Here is a 23,343-nt window from a genome sequence, read left to right as displayed (position 1 = left end):
ACATTAGCTGTGAATAATTCTTGGCCACTTTATCAGTTAGATATTAACAATGCTTTTTTATATGGAAATTTATCTGAAAGTGTATATATGTGTCAACCTGAGGGATATCATTCTAAAGATGATATCAAAGTTTGCAGATTGTTAAAATCTCTTTATGGACTTAAACAAGCCCCAAGGAAGTAGAATGAAAGGTTGTGTTCTTCTCTCTTAAGTTTTGGTTTTAAGCAAAGCATTAATGATTATTCATTATGTGTTAGACAGTTTCAAAATACTTTTGTAGTCCTACTTGTTTATGTGGATGATATTATTCTAACAGGTAATGATGAGTCTGAGTTGAATAATGTTAAATTTTTTCTTAAATCTCAGTTTTTAATTAAAGATTTAGGAGAGTTGAAATATTTCTTGGGTATTGGATTATTGAGAACTGAAAAAGGAATATGTTTAAATCAAAGGAAATATTGCATGTAACTACTTCATGAGTTAGGTATGCTAGCATGTAAACCAGTTAAAACTCCACTTGAACCTAATTTAGTTATCAAAAGAGAATATGATTTGGAAAAATCTGATTATCTAGTTAATATTACTGAATATCAAAAACTTATTGGTAAGTTGATTTATTTGACTGTGACTATACCTAATATATCTTATGCTATGCAAATATTATGTCAATACATGCATAAACCTTATAAGTCCCATGTTAATATTGCTTTCAGACTTTTGAGATATTTGAAAAATAGTCCTGGTATGGGAATACATATAACTAGTTACAATAGTTTAGATTTGATTGGGTTTGTGGATGCAGATTGGGCGAAATGCTTGTTTAGTCGTCGATCTGTAACAGGTTATCTAGTATATCTAGGAGGATCTCTTGTTTCTTGGAAGAGCAAGAAACAGAGTACTATTTCTTGTTCATCCACAAAATCAGAATATAGGGCTTTACGAAGTATAACTTGTGAATTAATATGGATTTTAAAATTACTTCATGATTTAGGTATAAAAACTAATTTACCTGTAGATATTTTTTGTGATAATGAATCTGCAATTAAGTTAGCTTTAAATCCTATATTTCATGAAAAGACAAAACATTTTGAAATTGATCTGCATTTTGTCAGGGAAAAATTGAGAATGGAATTTTAAAAGTAAATAAAATAGTATCTTCTAATCAAAATGCATATATTTTAACAAAGTCACTTGGTAGTGTTCAACATGAATACATTGTAAATCGACTTAATATGATTGATGTTTTTAAAAAGTAATAAAATATTTTCAAAAATTAATGTTTAGTTTGAGGGGGCATGTTGAAAAGAGTTAATAAAATATTCAAACTTAAACATTAATTTGTTAGTTATTTGGTAAAAGTGTTATACAATATATTTGTGTGGATATTGTGGTAAGTTGTAATGCAGGTAAAGGATACACGCGGATCAATGGGTCTATGGGTTATACCCGAAGTCTAGTGGGTCGATGTATATAATGTGTTAAATGATCTCACTCGTAGCTACCAATATATTTTCTCATCTGTATTTCTCAGTTTCTCTTTCATCTTGAGTTTGGGTTTTCGTTTAGGGTTTGTTCATAAATCGTTGTCACACTAGATTTGTAATATGAGTGTGTGAGTGATTTTGTAGTGAGGTTTGATTTGTAACCTGTTGATGTAAACCATCTGTTTCATAGTGAATGAAATGATGATGTTGGGAAGATCTTGTTTCGATTACGTTTCTTTACATGGTATCAAAGCTATGGCTCCTTCGGTGTTCTTGTGACGTTCGTTGATTTGCGTTTGTTCGTCTCACGATCGTACTGGTAATTTCTGAACTCCTTTCTTTATTTGCTCTTTGATTGACGCAGTTATTTGTTTAATCATGAGTTCGTGTGAACTCTGATCTTCTATTTCATCAACTGTGTTCTTCTTGATGTTCGTTTTGATTTAGGGTTTTCTCTGGAAAATCAAATCAAACATCTGTTTTCTTTTGGATCTGGTACTGCGAGATTGTTTGTGATCTTGTAGGTTACTTCTGTGAAGATCAAATCAAGGTTGTCTACAAGACTGTTTGTGAAAAAAGATTAAGCCAAATCGATTAGTCTATGAGTCTGAAATAACTCACTAGGGGTCAGAGTTCATCACTGATAAACCCTAGTTGAGAACGGACAAAGAGAGTCGATCCCTGCACTTGACTCATCCTAAAAGGCTTTGTGAGCAATTTCTTATTCCTTTGTTTTTAACTTACATATTTGTTCGTAAAGATCCTGGTGGTCTGTGTGTGTTGATTGGTTTTCTTTTGTATATCTGTTTTATTTCTTCCTCTGTACTGGTTGTCTTGGGCCCCGACATACGTGGTGACCATCTGGACATAAAATCAGTTCAGGGGCAAGTTTTCTTGATTTCTTTCTTGCTGTTTTTGGTTCATTTGCTTCTATGACGGGTGGCTCAAATGATCCACCTAGTGGAAGTGGGAAGGATGATCAGATTAATTTTGATGATCCTCTCTACATTCACCCTTCTGATAATGCTGTTACTTCTATAATTACAATCAAGTTGACTGGTAATGAAAACTTTAGGTTATGGAGAAGTTTTATTTCTAGGTCTCTTAAGGCAAAGAATAAGTTAGGCTTTGTTGATGGTACTTGTAAAAAAAGCAGTGTTGATGACTCAAAGAAAACTAAATGGGATAGGGCTAATGTGGTTGTTTGTTCTTGGTTGTTGTCTTCCATCTCTGACTCAATTTATCAGAGTCAAGCTTATTCTGAAGTAGCTGAGGATATTTGGGAAAATCTTTTTGAACTTTACAATAAGTCTGATGGATCTGTTGTTTTTAATATACATCAACAAATTAATTCCCTTAAACAAAATGGTACTTCTCTGTCAGATTACTTCAATAAGCTTGATTCTTTATGGAAAGAATTTGATGGTCTTACTAGTTTAACAGAGTGTACATGTGATGCTTCTATTAAACTAAAGGATCATTCTAATCTCATGAAGCTTATGCAGTTTTTATCTGGACTTGATGATTCATACAGTCAAGTCAAAAGTTACATTTTATTAATGGATCCCTTACCTAATGTGAAAACTGCTTTTTCTATTGTGTCTAGAGAAGAATCACTTCAAAGAAATGGTTCTTTGACTTCTCTTCAGGCTTCTCAGTCTGTAAATAAATCTCAGTCATCTACTTTTAATAGCAAGTTTAATAACAAGAATAATGTTAATAAGAATAAGGGTTAAATTGTTCAAGTTTAATAACATATGATTGCCTCTGAGTCACTACTCCATGACACTGTGGATGTGTCAAAATTAGATTTGTTGGTTTGTCATCCCAATGGTACATCAGCTAAGATTGAAAAAATTGGTAATATGAATTTATCTAATTCTTCAACACTGTTTGATGTGTTTGCTGTTCCTGATTTCAATGTTAATTTGCTTTCTGTTCATAAGGTCTATAAAGATAGTAATTGTGAGGTTGTTTTTAATGAGCATAATTGCAAAATTCAGGATTTACAGTCAAAGGTGATGGTGGGGAATGGTAGAGAGTCTGGAGGTCTCTATTACATTAATAGTGCACCTTTAGGTAGTCTGTCTAATTCTTCTATTTCTTCTTTTGTTTGTTGTGTGTCTAAACTAACTTGGCACAATAGACTTGGTCATCCTTCTGATCAAGTTTTGAGTTCTTTGAGACATAGGCTTAAGATTGGAAGTGAAGTTCTTCCACCTTGTGACATTTGTCATAAGGCTAAACAAACTAGAGAATCTTTTCCTGTTAGTCAACATACTACTTCTAAACTTGGTGAGTTAATTCATTTAGATGTTTGGGGTCCTTATAAAGTGACAACTACAGAAGGATTTAGGTATTTTTTGACTATTGTGGATGATTTTACTAGGGCAACTTGGGTTTATCTTTAAAAGTCTAAAGATGAAGTTTATGATTCTGTTCTTGTTTTCTTTAATATTTTAATTAATTAGTTTAGTTTTAAAATAAAGGCAGTTAGATCTGACAATGGTACAGAGTTTTTAAATAACAGAATGAGACAATTAACTGAATCAAAAGGAATTTTGCATCAAACATCTTGTGTTCATACTCCACAACAAAATGGTGTTGTGGAGAGGAAACACAGACACATTTTAAATGTTGCTAGGTCTTTCATTTTTCAGTCTGGTTTGCCAATTAAACACTGGGGGGATGCCATTTTAACTTCAGTTTTTTTTGATTAATAGAACACCTACTTCAATCTTAAATGGTTCTTCTCCCTATGAACTTGTTTATAATTCTGCACCTGTTTTTGATAAACTTAGGGTATTTGGATGTTTGTGTTTTGTCTCTAAGTTGAATAATAATGATAAATTTTCTAAAAGAGTTGATAAGTGTGTTTTTCTTGGTTATTCTTTTGATAAAAAGGGTTACAAAGTTCTTAGTCTTGATTCTAATCTTATTTTTGTTTCCAGGGATATAAAGTTTTATGAGTCTGTGTTTCTTTTCAAGCTTAAAACTTCATCTTTAACTGATAGTTCAGTTGTCACTGTAAATTCAAATGACCTATTTTCCTATGATGAGTCTTTAGATTCTAGTTTTATTCTAGATAATACTAGAGCAGATAACCTGAGGAGTAGCCAACAGATGGATGGTGATAATGCAGACCAGGACCAGGATGAGACTTGTCCCTCTAATGTCAGCAACCGGACTGGTGAGGCATATGTGCCTCCCTCTGATGTGTTGTTTCCAAGATCTTCTGCATTGACTGAGGAAAATGATTCAATTAATTCTAATCCTTCTGAAAGTTTGTCAACTAGGATCACTAGATCTGGAAGGAATGTTCACATGCCAGTTAGATTTAGTGATTATGTTGTAGAGGGTACACATAAATATGGTATTGAAAGAACTGTAAATTATTCAGGTCTTAATACTGAGTCTTTCTGTTTTATTTCTAATCTTAATAAAACAGTTGAACCTAAGACTTATAGTGAAGCAGCTTTAGATCCAAATTAGATCAAAGCCACGAATGAGGAAATGGAAGCCCTCTATAGGAACAATACTTGGGAAATTACTAATCTTCCTAAAGGAAGAAAAGCAATTGGGTGTCGTTGGATATATAAAATTAAATATAAGTCTAATGGTGATATAGAAAGATATAAAGCCAGACTTGTGGCTAAAGGATATAATCAAAGGGAAGGAATAGACTATGAGGAGACTTTTTCTCCTGTGGCCATAGTTGTAACTGTTCGTGTGGTAATAACATTAGCTGTGAATAATTCTTGGCCACTTTATCAGTTAGATATTAACAATGCTTTTTTATATGGAAATTTATCTGAAAGTGTATATATGTGTCAACCTGAGGGATATCATTCTAAAGATGATATCAAAGTTTGCAGATTGTTAAAATCTCTTTATGGACTTAAACAAGCCCCAAGGAAGTAGAATGAAAGGTTGTGTTCTTCTCTCTTAAGTTTTGGTTTTAAGCAAAGCATTAATGATTATTCATTATGTGTTAGACAGTTTCAAAATACTTTTGTAGTCCTACTTGTTTATGTGGATGATATTATTCTAACAGGTAATGATGAGTCTGAGTTGAATAATGTTAAATTTTTTCTTAAATCTCAGTTTTTAATTAAAGATTTAGGAGAGTTGAAATATTTCTTGGGTATTGGATTATTGAGAACTGAAAAAGGAATATGTTTAAATCAAAGGAAATATTGCATGTAACTACTTCATGAGTTAGGTATGCTAGCATGTAAACCAGTTAAAACTCCACTTGAACCTAATTTAGTTATCAAAAGAGAATATGATTTGGAAAAATCTGATTATCTAGTTAATATTACTGAATATCAAAAACTTATTGGTAAGTTGATTTATTTGACTGTGACTATACCTAATATATCTTATGCTATGCAAATATTATGTCAATACATGCATAAACCTTATAAGTCCCATGTTAATATTGCTTTCAGACTTTTGAGATATTTGAAAAATAGTCCTGGTATGGGAATACATATAACTAGTTACAATAGTTTAGATTTGATTGGGTTTGTGGATGCAGATTGGGCGAAATGCTTGTTTAGTCGTCGATCTGTAACAGGTTATCTAGTATATCTAGGAGGATCTCTTGTTTCTTGGAAGAGCAAGAAACAGAGTACTATTTCTTGTTCATCCACAAAATCAGAATATAGGGCTTTACGAAGTATAACTTGTGAATTAATATGGATTTTAAAATTACTTCATGATTTAGGTATAAAAACTAATTTACCTGTAGATATTTTTTGTGATAATGAATCTGCAATTAAGTTAGCTTTAAATCCTATATTTCATGAAAAGACAAAACATTTTGAAATTGATCTGCATTTTGTCAGGGAAAAATTGAGAATGGAATTTTAAAAGTAAATAAAATAGTATCTTCTAATCAAAATGCATATATTTTAACAAAGTCACTTGGTAGTGTTCAACATGAATACATTGTAAATCGACTTAATATGATTGATGTTTTTAAAAAGTAATAAAATATTTTCAAAAATTAATGTTTAGTTTGAGGGGGCATGTTGAAAAGAGTTAATAAAATATTCAAACTTAAACATTAATTTGTTAGTTATTTGGTAAAAGTGTTATACAATATATTTGTGTGGATATTGTGGTAAGTTGTAATGCAGGTAAAGGATACACGCGGATCAATGGGTCTATGGGTTATACCCGAAGTCTAGTGGGTCGATGTATATAATGTGTTAAATGATCTCACTCGTAGCTACCAATATATTTTCTCATCTGTATTTCTCAGTTTCTCTTTCATCTTGAGTTTGGGTTTTCGTTTAGGGTTTGTTCATAAATCGTTGTCACACTAGATTTGTAATATGAGTGTGTGAGTGATTTTGTAGTGAGGTTTGATTTGTAACATGTTGATGTAAACCATCTGTTTCATAGTGAATGAAATGATGATGTTGGGAAGATCTTGTTTCGATTACATTTCTTTACAAATTTTTACAATGCAGTTCAAAGAACTTAAAATGCAACATAATCCAATCTGAAACATATATGGATTTACCTGAGTTATTGACGGATTTGCAGAGGTAGAATAAAACCGACCAAACCTGGATCACCCGTTGATGGAATGAAAGGGGTGTTTGGATGTGCATGCTCAGACCACACAAAAACACTGAGTGAGGGAACTCCTTTCATGTGGCAATGAATTCAATAAACAAATAAGTGCCTCCAACTGCTCCCTAGGCGTTAATAACCATATTTGAATCAGATAAGGATAGCTCAAACACCAATGGCGTCTGAGCTATGCTCACACATTAAACAGAGAAGAAAAAAGTACAGCTGAATATGAAGAGACGATTAGGAAGAACTTTAGGCAGGATTACGAAGAAACACTAGGAATTTTATTCTAAGATCAGAGTAAAGTAAGAATATTACTAGAAACTAAGAAATCATCACACTTTACAAACATCAAACATACGTTTCTGAATTCCATCAAACACAAGTTTTTGAAATCCATCAAACACAATTTATTAACATAAGATACTAAAAACTATCAGAAGCTATCTTTATGGCAGAGAGAACAAGCAATGCCATGTCATCCACACTGCTTCAACAGCCTCAAACTTAGCCACTTGCTCCTGGAAGCATAGGGTCTCGCTTAATCAACTGAGAAATCAAAAGGGGAAGTCAGTGAACAGTCAACATTATATATACCAGACTCAAAGAGTAAATAATAGTTGCAATTGAAGTGCATTGCAAGAATACAAATAAATGAAATTGAAGTGCATTGCAAGAATACAAATAAATGAAGGCCAAATGTATACTGGGTGAAGGTAATGAGTCTGTTACACTTCTTATTAGGCATACGTTTCGTCCTGTCAGTTGTGGCTTAAGTAGAGCCGTGAGGGCAATAAGGTTTTTTTACTGTTAGATCAGTTAGGTAGGCTTAGTTGAGTGGTTAGTGTTAGTAGTTGGTATCTTTGGTCATAACAGAATATAAGTGAATTCAGGAAGAGTTCCTAGCTTCTTGAATGCTAGTAAACTTAAGAGTGCTCCATGATCAAAACTTTAAACTATAGACAATGTCCTTTTGCAGACCTCATATATTACAAAAGAAAATGAGAGCATCCCATGAGTAAACATGAAGATTGAGCTATGAGGCCTAGATCAACACAGTTTTTTAGGGATGTACAGGAATCATCATAAGCATTAATAAGAATTCAGTATCCAGATATAATTCCACAGTTTGTATTATATGATAAACAAAATGAACGCACCTTACAACTCTTCTTGCTATTACTCTCTTGTATCTTTCTCTTTGGCCTCCCATTAACGTAGGGAGATACAAGACTCTCCATATAGATAGGGGCACAAATATATTCCTTAGTCTTGTAGAACAGCATATCACGACACAAAGTTCTCTTGTTAGGAACGTAATGTTCCTGCTCTTTCAAGCATTGTAAAGCTAAGTTCATATCACAGTCCTTTTCAAACATTTCCCAAGACAGCTTTCCATTGTAGTTCTTCAGCATCCATAAGTTATCGTTAAACCCATCACAAGGAAATACGCATAAACAATCTTCGATAATACCTAAATTCATATTTGGGCAGCTAGCAACACCAGATTCATATCGCTCATCATCAGGTTCGGAAATTTTGATAAATTTTTCTTCAGATAGCTGAAACGAAGCAATGACTCTCTTCTTATTTGGAGATGAAGAATCTTTCATAATCCAATGAAGTGCCCCATTGCATAAGATACCAATCCTACTATGAAATGAATACTTTACATCTCCAATTAGTTTCCAAACATTTGATTTCAAACTTAACACTTGAAAACACGTCCAACCAACACGTTTACGGAACCCTAATACAACCTTGTAATCATCCGTAGATGAATCATAGCCAAAACCCCAACATAAATGCTTGGTATCAAGAATTTGAGGCTCTTGTAGTGTTTGAACCTCTCTAGTTGAGGGATTAGCTACTACAAGTTGAGAAGCAAAAGAAGAGATGCATACAAGTCCATTGGAAGAACCAAGAAGATGACAATCACGATCATCAAATAATCTATCATCAACATCACAAACACGCGACCCGTTGCGATAAGAGACCCTTGACATAACAATCCTCCTATCTATATCATTGTTTTTGTAATCAATTTGGTAACTATAGTTCATATGGAATTTAATGAAACCAGAGTCAGAGATCAAATTTTCCCAAGACTTACATACACTTTTGCATCGGATTAGATCGCTCACATTCAATCTTTTCAGTATATTCGGAAGGACATCATCGTGAAGCTCTGCCATCGAAACCCTAGAGTCGGCAATCCGATAGGAAAGAAAAGGGGGGGGGGGGGGGGTACCCACACGATAGTGAGAAATTTATTTCTATGGGGTATTTATTAGGGATTTTAGTTATCAACACTCATAAATGCGAAACATGATACGAAGATATTATTACCATGATATTTTAGCATAGAGTGAAATTCATTTACTGAAATGACTTTTACAAACCTACCATATATGATTAGTATATCAATATCGATAAGATCACTAATGACATCAAGACATCATGATCCTCGATAATTGCTTTGCTACACCAACTGAAATCAGTGTTAATAACATACATTCTTTCTCAAGTATTTCTTTTAAAATGATATTGTAACCCTCTGACCTTGGCAACCCAATCTTAAAATTTATTGTCATGTCCACCCACACATTTTTTTTTGGTAATTCTAAGGGTTGCAACAATCCTCTCGATGCCATTGTGAAATATTTATGGTGTTGACACACGTCACACTCCGCCATCATTCTTGCTATGCCTTTACACATACCCTCCTAGTATACATCCTTTACCATCTTTTGGTAAGTTTTTTTGTACTCCTGAATGTCCCGCAATTGCACTCGCACGTCATTCATGAGATACACAAGGAACTCAAGATGATGATCGAGGCAGCACTAAACAACTTTGATAAAGGATTCAGTCACCTTCATCACTAAGCCTCGGTGGTGCGGAAGTCCCTTCTCGAACTTGCTGCCTTATTATCCACAATTCTCGAGCCCAGGACAGCTCTCACAAAACCTCATTCCATTAGACTACCCATGGTACTGAAAGGGTACCGAAGGATGATGATGTCCCCTTTCATGAATGTACATCAGTCGTGTTTTTTTTGGTCCTATATTAAATTTCAAAATTATATCCTAATAGTTTGGACATCCAATTTTGATGTTCCTCAATAATGATTTGTTCTTGTAAGTAAACATTTAAATCTTCGTTGGTTTGGCTGAACTATGAAACACTTTCACACGAAGTATGGATGCCACTTTTGAATGGAGAATACTATCGCTATTAGTTCTCTTTCATCAACTAGCTGGTACCGAGAACCGGTACCAAGGACCTAACTGTATTAGGCCTTAGGCCACTGGTATTCCTCCTTGCATGAGGACTGCCCCCAACCCAAGGCATGATGCATCGGTTTCCATAATGAATTCCTTGGGTAAGATACAGTATTACCAAGACCGGTATTTATATCATTGTTGTTTGGTCACTACTAGAAAAAAAGGCTTTTCTTGACAGACGAGTAGATAAAAAGCATATATAAAAGAACACCTTTAGAAGAGTAGATAAAAAGCGACGGATCTGTTTTAGAGCCTTGAAAGCCGAGAGCATGAAGAGCAGTAGACAACCGTTGGAACCAAGCTCGGGGAGCTTGCTTAAGTCCATACAAAGACTTAAGAAGAACACAAACATGATTGGGTTTCGTTGGATCAACGAAACCCGGTGGTTGTTGTAAATAGACCGTCTCGGTGAGATTTCCATGTAAAAATGCATTCTGAACATCAAGTTGTCGTAAAGGCCAATTATTGTCACCGCCAAAGATAGAACAACCCGAATAGTAGTCGATTTTACAACTGGACTAAAAGTCTCATGATAGTCAAGACCCTGTTGTTGATAAAACCTTTAGCAACCAAACGTGCTTTGTAGCGCACAATAGCCCCGGTATGATCGCGCTTGAGTTTGTAAACCCATTTACATTCAACGACATTCATATTTGAGACACGAGGAACTAAGGACCAATTATTGTTCCGTAGAAGAGTAGAATACTCTTCTGCCATGGCCTGACGCCATTGAGGCAATTTGTTGGCAATAGTAAAGGTTGTGGGTTCAGTATCAGGAGAGGAAGTATGAGTGTGATACGAGGTGGGATCATATGGTTTGGTAGGCTTAGGATTAGGACGAAGGTTGGAGGGTCGAACGCATGGTTGAGATTGGGTAGCTTCTGGTTGGGGAATGGCAGTTTGAGGGAGAGAGGTGTCAAGTTGAGATGTGGTGGTTCGCGGGCGTCGGTGATAAGTATGGACGAGAGGGGGACATTGTTGAGATTTACAGGAAGGAGGAGATGTAGAAGATATAGGAGATGTAGGTGGAGTAGTAGGTAATATGGGTGGTGGTGTAGTGGGTATATTTGAAGGATCAGAAGTAGGATAGGACGATGTATATGGGTTAGAAGAAGAAGGTTCGGGTGGAGTTGGGGGGTTGATGTTGTATGGAAAGGATCGTTGATGAAACCAAAAATGACGAACTATATAAAGTCTTTCATAGAAAGGATCAAAGCATCGGTAACCATGATGGGATGTGCTATATCTAAGAAACACACATGGGAGAGAGCGAAAATCCATTTTATGGTTGTTGTATGGACGAAGGTGCGGAAAGCATTGACAACCAAACACACTAAGAAATGAAAAATTAGGTTTGTGTTTGAAAACATGTTCAAAAGGTGAGATGTTTTTGTTTGTACGGGAAGGCATGCGATTTATAAGATAAACAATTGTGTCAAAAGCAAAATGCCAAAAACATTGCGGAACAGAGGATTGGGCAAGAAGAGTAAGACCGGTTTCCACAACATACAAGAGCGTTTTGTTCACTTGTATGAGGACAAGATAGGTGATGGGTGATACCGAGAGATGAGAAAAATTGTGAAAGGTTCCGAAATTCACTGCCCCAATCAGTTTGAACTGATTTTAACTTAGTTTGGAACTGCCATTCAACAGTAAGAATAAATTGTTTGAAAGTATTATAGACATCAGATTTGGCTTTTAAAGGAAAAAACCACATAAAGCGGGAAAAATGATCAACACACAATAAAAAATATCGATGCCCATCAAATGAGGTAACGGGAGCAGGTCCCCAAACATCACAAAAAAGTAAGTCTAAAATATGAGAGCTTTTATAAGTAGAGGATGACAAATGAAGTTTAGAGGATTCGCCAATAGAACATGAAGTACAAGTTGAAGTAACATGTTTATCTAGTAAATGTAAACTATATTTAGAAATCATTGACTGCAACAACTGCTGATGAGGATGTCCAAGGCGTTGATGCCAAGTGATCGAAGAAGCACGAGTGGCAGAAAAAGCAACTTTGGAGGAAGTTGTTGGGTTAATCGTTTATTTACCGGGTCATGGATACGGGTCAATAGGTCAATGATTTGGTAGCTTATTGGTCATGGGTAGTTGATGGAGTTTACAAGCATATCTATAAATAATAATGATGGAAAATAAAAGGTGTTTACTTGTTCAAAAGTGGACCGATTCGTGTGGGGTCTTCCCATATTTTACTTTTCTTTAGGAGTAAGTTTAGAACGTGGGTATGATATATTACTTAAAGAGATGACACAGCTAGAGTAGTAGTAGATGTAGTAACTTTGTTTTTTTTAATATAATAGGAAGCTTCTCCATTTTCTGTTGCAAGTTTATATTCACATACATACGTGCATTGTGTGTGTTTTGTGTGTTTCTTTCAAGGACCTGTGCCAACAATTGGTATCATAATGTTAGCTTAAGGAGAAAAGTGGCAGCTTCCTTTTGTTAATCACATAACTGTGGACAGAAAGTAAACAAATAAACTTCTCTACCCAAATAATTATAACACGGAATTGATAGAGGGAAGTAAGGGAAAAAGGGCTATATATTATTAATATCAGTAGAGGCTATATATAGCCTTCTTAGATACCCATGTGAACTACTCAACCTAAAGATCCGGTCTAAGCTAAGGACCCATACACTTGCACATGATCCGGTCAAAACTAAATACACATTCTAAATAATCTACTATTTTCTAAACCATAAAACATAAAACAATAGAAAACTTATTAAATTCAAAGTTTCAGCCATGCACAAACCAATTAACCCAACAAAAGTAGGCTGGAATCACGGAAGATGGAAGGAGTAAAGGCCGCAACTACTTGGACCCGTGAGGAGGGTAGTGTGAGTAATCTCGTCCTTCACAACAAAAAAAGAAGTGTGAAATTCAAAGTAAACATTATTATCATGGAAAATTTTTTGAACAGAGAGAAGATTTTGTTTGATTTCTGGGACATGAAGCATTTGTGAGAGATGAAAAGTTTTATATGGAGAGTAAAGTTGTGAGGAACCGATATGAAGAATGGGTAAACCTTTACCGTTCCCAACATGTAGAGTATCATGACCGTTGTATGTCTCAGAATGATCAAAGATGGAGAGGTCGGCTGTAACATGATTAGTTGAACTAGTATCGGTGACCCAAGAAGAGGAAACCTGGGAACGGTAATCAGCAAAATTAGCAGAGGGTTGTTGTCTCGTACAAATCGTTGCGGGATCACGTTTAGGGCACTGGGATGGAACATGGCCAATATTGCACTTGTTACATGTGCCATAAACAATATTTTGATTAGATGCCCAAGTAAACCGAGTTCGATTACCTCCTTGTTGTCAGTTATTATAGTTTCCACGACCTTGGTTGTTTGTTGAGCGATTGTTGCGATTGTTGCCTGATCGGTTTGTGTAGAAGGCTTGGGCTGGTGGTGAACTTGTTGGTTGAAGTTGTAACCCAAGCTGTTGTGCGAGTTGTTGAATAGCCTGGACAGCATCATCTTGTGACAGGGAGTGTCCGACAAGAGAGGGATTAGGTTGTCAGGTGGCAGCAGTGAATACTTGAGCTGGTGGCACCTCTGTAGAGGTCTTTCTGATCATGTAGTCGTGGTCGGAGAGAAGACCATTAAGTTCAGCAAAGGCAGTGGGAGAGTGTTGGGCTAACAAGGTGGATTTCAACCTATTATATTCGTCTCTTAAACCTGATATAACAAGCATCATGAGGTCCTTTTCTTTTATTGGTTCACCAATGTTGGCTAGAGCATTAGAGTACTCTTGTGCTCGAGTTAAATAGGCAGATGAAGATTCATCTTTCTTCAATGAAATGTTCAAGAGTTGGGTTTTAAAAGTATATTCATGAGAGGAGGTATGAGGAGCATAACTACATTCTAAAGACAGCCAAAGGTCACGAGACGTATTACCTTGAACATGTTGAAAAGAGGTTTCTAAGGTGGTGGACAGAATGAGCATCCGAAAATGCGCATCATTGGATACCCAAGCTTTGTAACAATGGTTGGATGTCGATCTGGAGGTCACTGCGTCTCCTTCTTTGCCAGAAGATGTGGTGGATACGATGGTGGCTGGAGGGCACAATATTGTGCCATCGACCTAACCAAACAAATCGTTGGTGATCAAGAATGGTTGTAACATGGTTTTCCAGTACCCATAATTGCTTGGAGTCGAAGTAAAAGCAAATTTATGAGAACTGTGGCTTTTTTTTCTCGGTTGTAGAAAAAATCGTGATGTCTGCCATTGTACTAGTTGGTCGACGATGGGTGTAGAGGAGTTGTTATGGCCGCTTTAGGGTTAGTGATAAAAGCGCTCTGATACCAAAATAAACTTGGTGAATAAGGAATTGTATTCTTAAAAATCATACGTAAGCAAGGATTACAAGAATATATATAGTAAATACATTTACATTAACACCCCCTGTAGAATATAAACTATATATATATATATATATATATATATATATATATATATATATATATATATATATATATATATCGTCTAATACGGTGTAGCACTCTTTACACTCTATTCCCTTTCCACAGTATCATGGTAAGATATTTCCGATTGACAATCATATCCCTCGTTTTCGCAGCAATTTAATACCCAGTATGACATTGGTGATGCTTAGCTCTAGTGGCAGGAAATCATCTACGACCCGTAGTTCGTGTAATGCGAGAATCATCTTCTTATAAATGCCTTTGCTTCCTTACACCATTCCATTACCAACCATATCCTTACATTGTTACCTGACACTAATAGCCTTTAACATATCACCAAGCGTTGTGACATGAAGTTATGAGTCGCCCCGTTGTCAATTAGTATCACCACTTCGAGACCGCCCATGTTTTCACGTATTTTCATAGTGTATAGGGGCGTTTACAATATATCCAAGTTTAATTTGACTTCCTTTGCATCCAAGTGAGCATGATCCTAGCTTGTATCTAAGGATGTTATAAATGAGTCGACCTACTGGCGAGCTACTTGGGATTGGATTGTTAGAAACTCAAAATGAGTCGAGCCATAACAAGCCCGAACCTGAGCTCGAGCCTAGAATAAATCTCATTTAACAAACAAGCCTCATCTTGAGCCTACACTTAAGAGCTCGTTTTATTTTGTGAGCTTAAACAAGTTTTTTTATAATTTGTTTTTATTTTTATATATTTTATTTATTACTTATATATTAATAGAATATGAAAAAATAACGAGTCGATCCCGACCTTTAGCGAGCTTTACGGAGAAACGAGCCTTAATGAGCCTTAACGAGCCGATTCCAAGGTTCATATATGTTCTACAAGCTCGAGCTCGAGCTTTAGTAGCTTTAAACGAGCATGGATCATTGTGAATCTCGATTCGGCTCAACTCTTTTACATCTCTATGTATCGGACTGTTCTTCCTTCCTTCCTTCCTGGTCCTCTTCTTCATCTTATTTTCCCATTAGGCTATTTATAGGACCCGTTAGGGTAACAATTGCCCCCTACAAACTTGGCATCGCAGTTTAAGCATAACCTTTTTTCCCTTTTAGCAGCAAGTTCAACATTCGTAAGTCTTTCGAATGTCCATGGCTATGCTCCATGCCTCCTCCAACATTCCTATCGTAGGTTTCCATAGCTCCTTGGGTTTGCATAGGCATCATATTGCTTCCAAAATCCAATTGTGTTGCTGATGATCGGAATAGCCCACGCCCTAATCGTTCCCTCTCTCATTGACACGGTTCTCATTACCGCCAATCCCATTGTGTGGGTCAAGCCCTTGGGTTATATGACCCTCACCAAGTATCTAGGTTCTTATTTTAGCTGCTTGATGGAAGTTCTTTCCCGAAATTTATAATATAATCCTATAATACCGGAACGTCCTCTCCTTTCGGAAACTATCAAGGAGACACCGTGTCAGTCCTCTTCTTATGGAAACGTATCGAAACAGTAACGTTTAGACAATAAAAAGACAAATCTCCCTGTTAATTAATAACCCTGTTTCTGGTGACACTTATAGACTTGTCCAAATTTGCAAGATGAATCAGGTTAATGAAGCTAACACTCGAAACGACGAACCAGACAGCCTCCTGATGAGTGATTATGACTCGGGTAATGAAATGGAAGATGTCAGAGTAAAGATGACTATGACATAAAATTCTGATCCAAATTCATACAATGAGGTTTTTAAAAGGAAGAATTGAAGAAATGTTGTAATGGATGCATGAGATCAAGTCGACTAAGAAGACCACTAATGGAGCTTAGTTGGGCTGCCAAAATGAGCTAAAACTAGTGAATCCATAAGACCAAGCTGATGCATAAGGCCTTATTAGTAGCAAAAAACGAGACTCATAGAGGTATGGAGTCGATTAATTAGAAGTTTATGTACCTCGTATGGAAACAGTAGGAACTACTATGGCATTGGATTCTAAAAAAAGGTGGATATTGTGGTAAGTTGTAATGCAGGTAAACGATGCACGCGGGTCAATGGGTCTATGGGTTATACCCGAAGTCTAGTGGGTCGATGTATATAATGTGTTAAATGATCTCATTTGTAGCTACCAAGATATTTTCTCATCTGTATTTCTCAGTTTCTCTTTCATCTTGAGTTAGGGTTTTCGTTTAGGGTTTGTTCATAAATCGTTGTCACACTACATTTGTAATATGAGTGTGTGACTGATTTTGTAGTGAGGTTTGATTTGTAACTTATTGATGTAAACCATCTGTTTCATAGTGAATGAAATGATGATGTTGGGAAGATCTTGTTTCGATTACGTTTCTTTACATGGTATCAGAGCTATGGCTCCTTCGGTGTTCTTGTGACGTTCGTTGATTTGCGTTTGTTCGTCTCACGATCGTACTGGTAATTTCTGAACTCCTTTCTTTATTTGCTCTTTGATTGACGCAGTTATTTGTTTAATCATGAGTCCGTGTGAACTCTGATCTTCTATTTCATCAACTGTGTTCTTCTTGATGTTCGTTTTGATTTAGGGTTTTCTCTGGAAAATCAAATCAAACATCTGTTTTCTTTTGGATCTGGTACTGCGAGATTGTTTGTGATCTTGTAGGTTACTTCTGTGAAGATCAAATCAAGGTTGTCTACAAGACTGGTTGTGAACAAAGATTAAGCCAAATCGATTAATCTATGAGTCTGAAATAAATCACTAGGGGTCAGAGTTCATCATTGATAAACCCTAGTTGAGAACGGACAAAGAGAGTCGATCCCAACACTTGACTCATCCTAAAAGGCTTTGTGAGCAATTTCTTATTCCTTTCTTTTTGTCTTGCATATTTGTTTGTAAAGATCCTGGTGGTCTGTGTGTGTTGATTGGTTTTCTTTTGTATATCTGTTTTATTTCTTCCTCTGTACTGGTTGTCTTGGGCCCCGACATACGTGGTGACCATCTGGACATAAAATCAGTTCAGGGGCAAGTTTTCTTGATTTCTTTCTTGCTGTTTTTGGTTCATTTGCTTCTATGACGGGTGGCTCAAATGATCCACCTAGTGGAAGTGGGAAGGATGATCAGATTAATTTTGATGATCCTCTCTACATTCACCCTTCTGATAATGCTGTTACTTCTATAATTACAATCAAGTTGACTGGTAATGAAAACTTTAGGTTATGGAGAAGTTTTATTTCTAGGGCTCTTAAGGCAAAGAATAAGTTAGGCTTTGTTGATGGTACTTGTAAAAAAAGCAGTGTTGATGACTCAAAGAAAACTAAATGGGATAGGGCTAATGTGGTTGTTTGTTCTTGGTTGTTGTCTTCCATCTCTGACTCAATTTATCCGAGTCAAGCTTATTCTGAAGTAGCTGAGGATATTTGGGAAAATCTTTTTGAAACTTACAATAAGTCTGATGGATCTGTTGTTTTTAATATACATCAACGAATTAATTCCCTTAAACAAAATGGTACTTCTCTGTCAGATTACTTCAATAAGCTTGATTCTCTATGGAAAGAATTTGATGGTCTTACTAGTTTAACTGAGTGTACATGTGATGCTTCTATTAAACTAAAGGATCATTCTAATCTCATGAAGCTTATGCAGTTTTTATCTGGACTTGATGATTCATACAGTCAAGTCAAAAGTCACATTTTATTAATGGATCCCTTACCTAATGTGAAAACTGCTTTTTCTATTGTGTCTAGAGAAGAATCACTTCAAAGAAATGGTTCTTTGACTTCTCTTCAGGCTTCTCAGTCTGTAAATAAATCTCAGTCATCTACTTTTAATAGCAAGTTTAATAACAAGACTAATGTTAATAAGAATAAGGGTTAAATTGTTCAAGTTTAATAACATATGATTGCCTCTGAGTCACTACTCCATGACACTGTGGATGTGTCAAAATTAGATTTGTTGGTTTGTCATCCCAATGGTACATCAGCTAAGATTGGAAAAATTGGTAACATGAATTTATCTAATTCTTTAACACTGTTTGATGTGTTTGCTGTTCCTGATTTCAATGTTAATTTTCTTTCTGTTCATAAGGTCTATAAAGATAGTAATTGTGAGGTTGTTTTTAATGAGCATAATTGCAAATTCATGATTTACAGTCAAAGGTGATGGTGGGGAATGGTAGAGAGTCTGGAGGTCTCTATTACATTAATAGTGCACCTTTAGGTAGTCTGTCTAATTCTTCTATTTCTTCTTCTGTTTGTTGTGTGTCTAAACTAACTTGGCACAATAGACTTGGTCATCCTTCTGATCAAGTTTTGAGTTCTTTGAGACATAGACTTAAGATTGGAGGTGAAGTTCTTCCACCTTGTGACATTTGTCATAAGGCTAAACAAACTAGAGAATCTTTTCCTGTTAGTCAACATACTACTTCTAAACTTGGTGAGTTAATTCATTTAGATGTTTGGGGTCTTTATAAAGTGACAACTACAGAAGGATTTAGGTATTTTTTGACTATTGTGGATGATTTTACTAGGGCAACTTGGGTTTATCTTTTAAAGTCTAAAGATGAAGTTTATGATTCTGTTCTTGTTTTCTTTAATATTTTGATTAATCAGTTTAGTTTTAAAATAAAGGCAGTTAGATCTGACAATGGTACAGAGTTTTTAAATAACAGAATGAGACAATTAACTGAATCAAAAGGAATTTTGCATCAAACATCTTGTGTTCATACTCCACAACAAAATGGTGTTGTGGAGAGGAAACACAGACACATTTTAAATGTTGCTAGGTCTTTCATTTTTCAGTCTGGTTGGCCAATTAAACACTGGGGAGATGCCATTTTAACTTCAGTTTTTTTGATTAATAGAACACCTACTTCAATCTTAAATGGTTCTTCTCCCTATGAACTTTTTTATAATTGTGCACCTGTTTTTGATAAACTTAGGGTATTTGGATGTTTGTGTTTTGTCTCTAAGTTGAATAATAATGATAAATTTTTTGAAAGAGCTGATAAGTGTGTTTTTCTTGGTTATTCTTCTGATAAAAAGGGTTACAAAGTTCTTAGTCTTGATTCTAATCTTATTTCTATTTCCAGGGATGTAAAGTTTTATGAGTCAGTGTTTCTTTTCAAGCTTAAAACTTCATCTTTAACTGATAGTTCAGTTGTCACTGTAAATTCAAATGACCTATTTTCCTATGATGAGTCTTTAGATTCTAATTTTATTCTAGATAATACTAGAGCAGATAACCTGAGGAGTAGCCATCAGATGGATGGTGCTAATGTAGACCTGGACCAGGATGAGACTTGTCCCTTTAATGTCAGCAACCGGACTGGTGAGGCAGATGTGCCTCCCTCTGATGTGTTGTTTCCAAGCTCTTCTGTATTGACTGAGGAAAATGATTCAATTAATTCCAATCCTTCTGAAAGTTTGTCAACTAGGATCACTAGATCTGGAAGGAATGTTCACATGCCAGTTAGATTTAGTGATTATGTTGTAGAGGGTACACATAAATATGGTATTGAAAGAACTGTAAATTATTCAGCTCTTAATACTGAGTCTTTCTGTTTTATTTCTAATCTTAATAAAACAGTTGAACCTAAGACTTATAGTGAAGGATCTTTAGATTCAAATTGGATCAAAGGCATGAATGAGGAAATGGAAGCCCTCTATAGGAACAATACTTGGGAAATTACTAATCTTCCTAAAGGAAGAAAAGCAGTTGGGTGTCGTTGGATATATAAAATTAAATATAAGTCTAATGGTGATATAGAAAGATATAAAGCCAGACTTGTGGCTAAAGGATATAATCAAAGGGAAGGAATAGACTATGAGGAGACTTTTTCTCCTGTGGCCATAGTTGTAACTGTTCGTGTGGTAATAACATTAGCTGTGAATAATTCTTGGCCACTTTATCAGTTAGATATTAACAATGCTTTTTTATATGGAAATTTATCTGAAAGTGTATATATGTGTCAACCTGAGGGATATCATTCTAAAGATGATATCAGAGTTTGCAGATTGTTAAAATCTCTTTATGGACTTAAACAAGCCCCAAGGAAGTAGAATGAAAGGTTGTGTTCTTCTCTCTTAAGTTTTGGTTTTAAGCAAAGTATTAATGATTATTCATTATTTGTTAGACAGTTTCAAAATACTTTTGTAGTCCTACTTGTTTATGTGGATGATATTATTCTAACAGGTAATGATGAGTCTGAGTTGAATAATGTTAAAAATTTTCTTAAATCTCAGTTTTTTATTAAAGATTTAGGAGAGTTGAAATATTTCTTGGGTATTGAAGTATTGAGAACTGAAAAAGGAATATGTTTAAATCAAAGGAAATATTGCATGTAACTACTTCATGAGTTTGGTATGCTAGCATGTAAACCAGTTAAAACTCTACTTGAACCTAATTTAGTTATCAAAAGAGAATATGATTTGGAAAAATCTGATTATCTAGTTAATATTACTGAATATCAAAAACTTATTGGTAAGTTGATTTATTTGACTGTGACTATACCTGATATATCTTATGCTGTGAAATATTAAGTCAATACATGCATAAACCTTATAAGTCCCATGTTAATATTGCTTTCAGACTTTTGAGATATTTGAAAAATAGTCCTGGTATGTGAATACATATAACTAATTCTAATAGTTTAGATTTGATTGGGTTTGTGGATGCAGATTGGGCGAAATGCTTGTTTAGTCGTCGATCTGTAACAGGTTATCTAGTATATCTAGGAGGATCTCTGGTTTTTTAGAAGAGCAAGAAACAGAGTACTGTTTCTCGTTCATCCACAGAGGGCATTAGGAAGTATAACTTGTGAACTAATATGGATTTTAAAATTACTTCATGATTTAGGTATAAAAACTAATTTACTTGTAGATATTTTTTGTGATAATGAATCTGCAATTAAGTTAGCTTTAAATCCTGTATTTCATGAAAAGACAAAACATTTTGAAATTGATCTTCATTTTGTCAGGGAAAAAATTGAGAATGGAATTTTAAAAGTAAATAAAATAGTATCTTCTAATCAAAATGCAGATATTTTAACAAAGTCACTTGGTAGTGTTCAACATGAATACATTGTAAATCGACTTAATATGATTGATGTTTTTAAAAAGTAATAAAATATTTTCAAAAATTAATGTTTAGTTTGAGGGGGCATGTTGAAAAGAGTTAATAAAATATTCAAACTTAAACATTAATTTGTTAGTTATTTGGTAAAAGTGTTATACAATATATTTGTGTGGATATTGTGGTAAGTTGTAATGCAGGTAAACGATACACGCGGGTCAATGGGTCTATGGGTTATGCCCGAAGTCTAGTGGGTCGATGTATATAATGTGTTAAATGATCTCATTTGTAGCTACCAATATATTTTCTCATCTGTATTTCTCAGTTTCTCTTTCATCTTGAGTTAGGGTTTTCGTTTATGGTTTGTTCATAAATCGTTGTCACACTAGATTTGTAATATGAGTGTGTGAGTGATTTTGTAGTGAGGTTTGATTTGTAACATGTTGATGTAAACCATCTGTTTCATAGTGAATGAAATGATGATGTTGGGAAGATCTTGTTTCGATTACATTTCTTTACAAATTTTTACAATGCAGTTCAAAGAACTTAAAATGCAACATAATCCAATCTGAAACATATATGGATTTACCTGAGTTATTGACGGATTTGCAGAGGTAGAATAAAACCGACCAAACCTGGATCACCCGTTGATGGAATGAAAGGGGTGTTTGGATGTGCATGCTCAGACCACACAAACACACTGAGTGAGGGAAGTCCTTTCATGTGGCAATGAATTCAATAAACAAATAAGTGCCTCCAACTGCTCCCTAGGCGTTAATAACCATCTTTGAATCAGATAAGGATAGCTCAAACACTAATGGCGTCTGAGCTATGCTCACACATTAAACAGAGAAGAAAAAAGTACAGCCGAATATGAAGAGACGATTAGGAAGGACTTTAGGCAGGATTACGAAGAAACACTAGGAATTTTATTATTAAAAAGGTATCATCTTATATAAAGCTATACACAGCTCAACAGTTGTAAGCTAGAGCTCAGTTAATGCGTATCCGAAGTAAGTCGGTGCAGATTTTCATCAAACACTTGTACTGCAGTTCAATGGCACCCATAAATAACATCAAGCTTAGTTTGTGTAGCTTCTAATGATAAACGCCGGATTCCATAAATAGGGTTTTTTTGAGTCCTTTACTTTATTTTGTTTCCGTTTTTATTTTTGCATCAGAAGCTAAACTCTTGGGCTTCAGTTTCTTTTCTGTTATGAGTCCTTTGGTTGGTCTCTCTCACCTGGTATATATAGGTGTTATCCTGCTGTACGACTTATGAATAATTTTATGAACTTCAACTATTTCATCAGGGTTGCCCTGTGAAAGTCTTATATAAGCCCTAATTCCATTGTTGAGCTTAACATTAAACTGTTGCAATACAACCCCTCCTTTTTCTAAATTTCTTCGTGACCCACATATTTTATTATTTTGTTTTGCATAAATTACACGAATGGTCCCTGTGGTTTTTGATAATCTACACGCTTGGTCCCTAATGTTTTTTTTTTAACTTGGTCC

At 35.1% G+C, this 23,343-nt stretch overlaps 1 protein-coding gene across 1 annotated transcript; it reads right to left on the bottom strand.

Annotated features, from left to right (window-relative positions):
* Nucleotides 1-8,176: 8,176 nt before the first annotated feature.
* Nucleotides 8,177-9,268, bottom strand: LOC128126825 (F-box protein CPR1-like). Its single transcript, XM_052764960.1, has one exon. It carries the CDS (start codon nt 9,266-9,268, stop codon nt 8,177-8,179), a length of 1,092 nt encoding a protein of 363 aa, XP_052620920.1.
* Nucleotides 9,269-23,343: the final 14,075 nt, after the last annotated feature.

This window comes from Lactuca sativa, chromosome 6 (assembly GCF_002870075.4).
Source record: "Lactuca sativa cultivar Salinas chromosome 6, Lsat_Salinas_v11, whole genome shotgun sequence".
Classification (NCBI taxonomy): Eukaryota; Viridiplantae; Streptophyta; class Magnoliopsida; order Asterales; family Asteraceae; genus Lactuca; species Lactuca sativa.
Note: the sequence above shows the minus strand (reverse complement) of the source record. Positions and strands in the feature narration are given on the sequence as shown.

Bases quoted from the DNA above. Each gene is read 5' to 3' on its own strand.
- LOC128126825 (XM_052764960.1), bottom strand. From the start codon at position 9,268: ATGGCAGAGCTTCACGATGATGTCCTTCCGAATATACTGAAAAGATTG.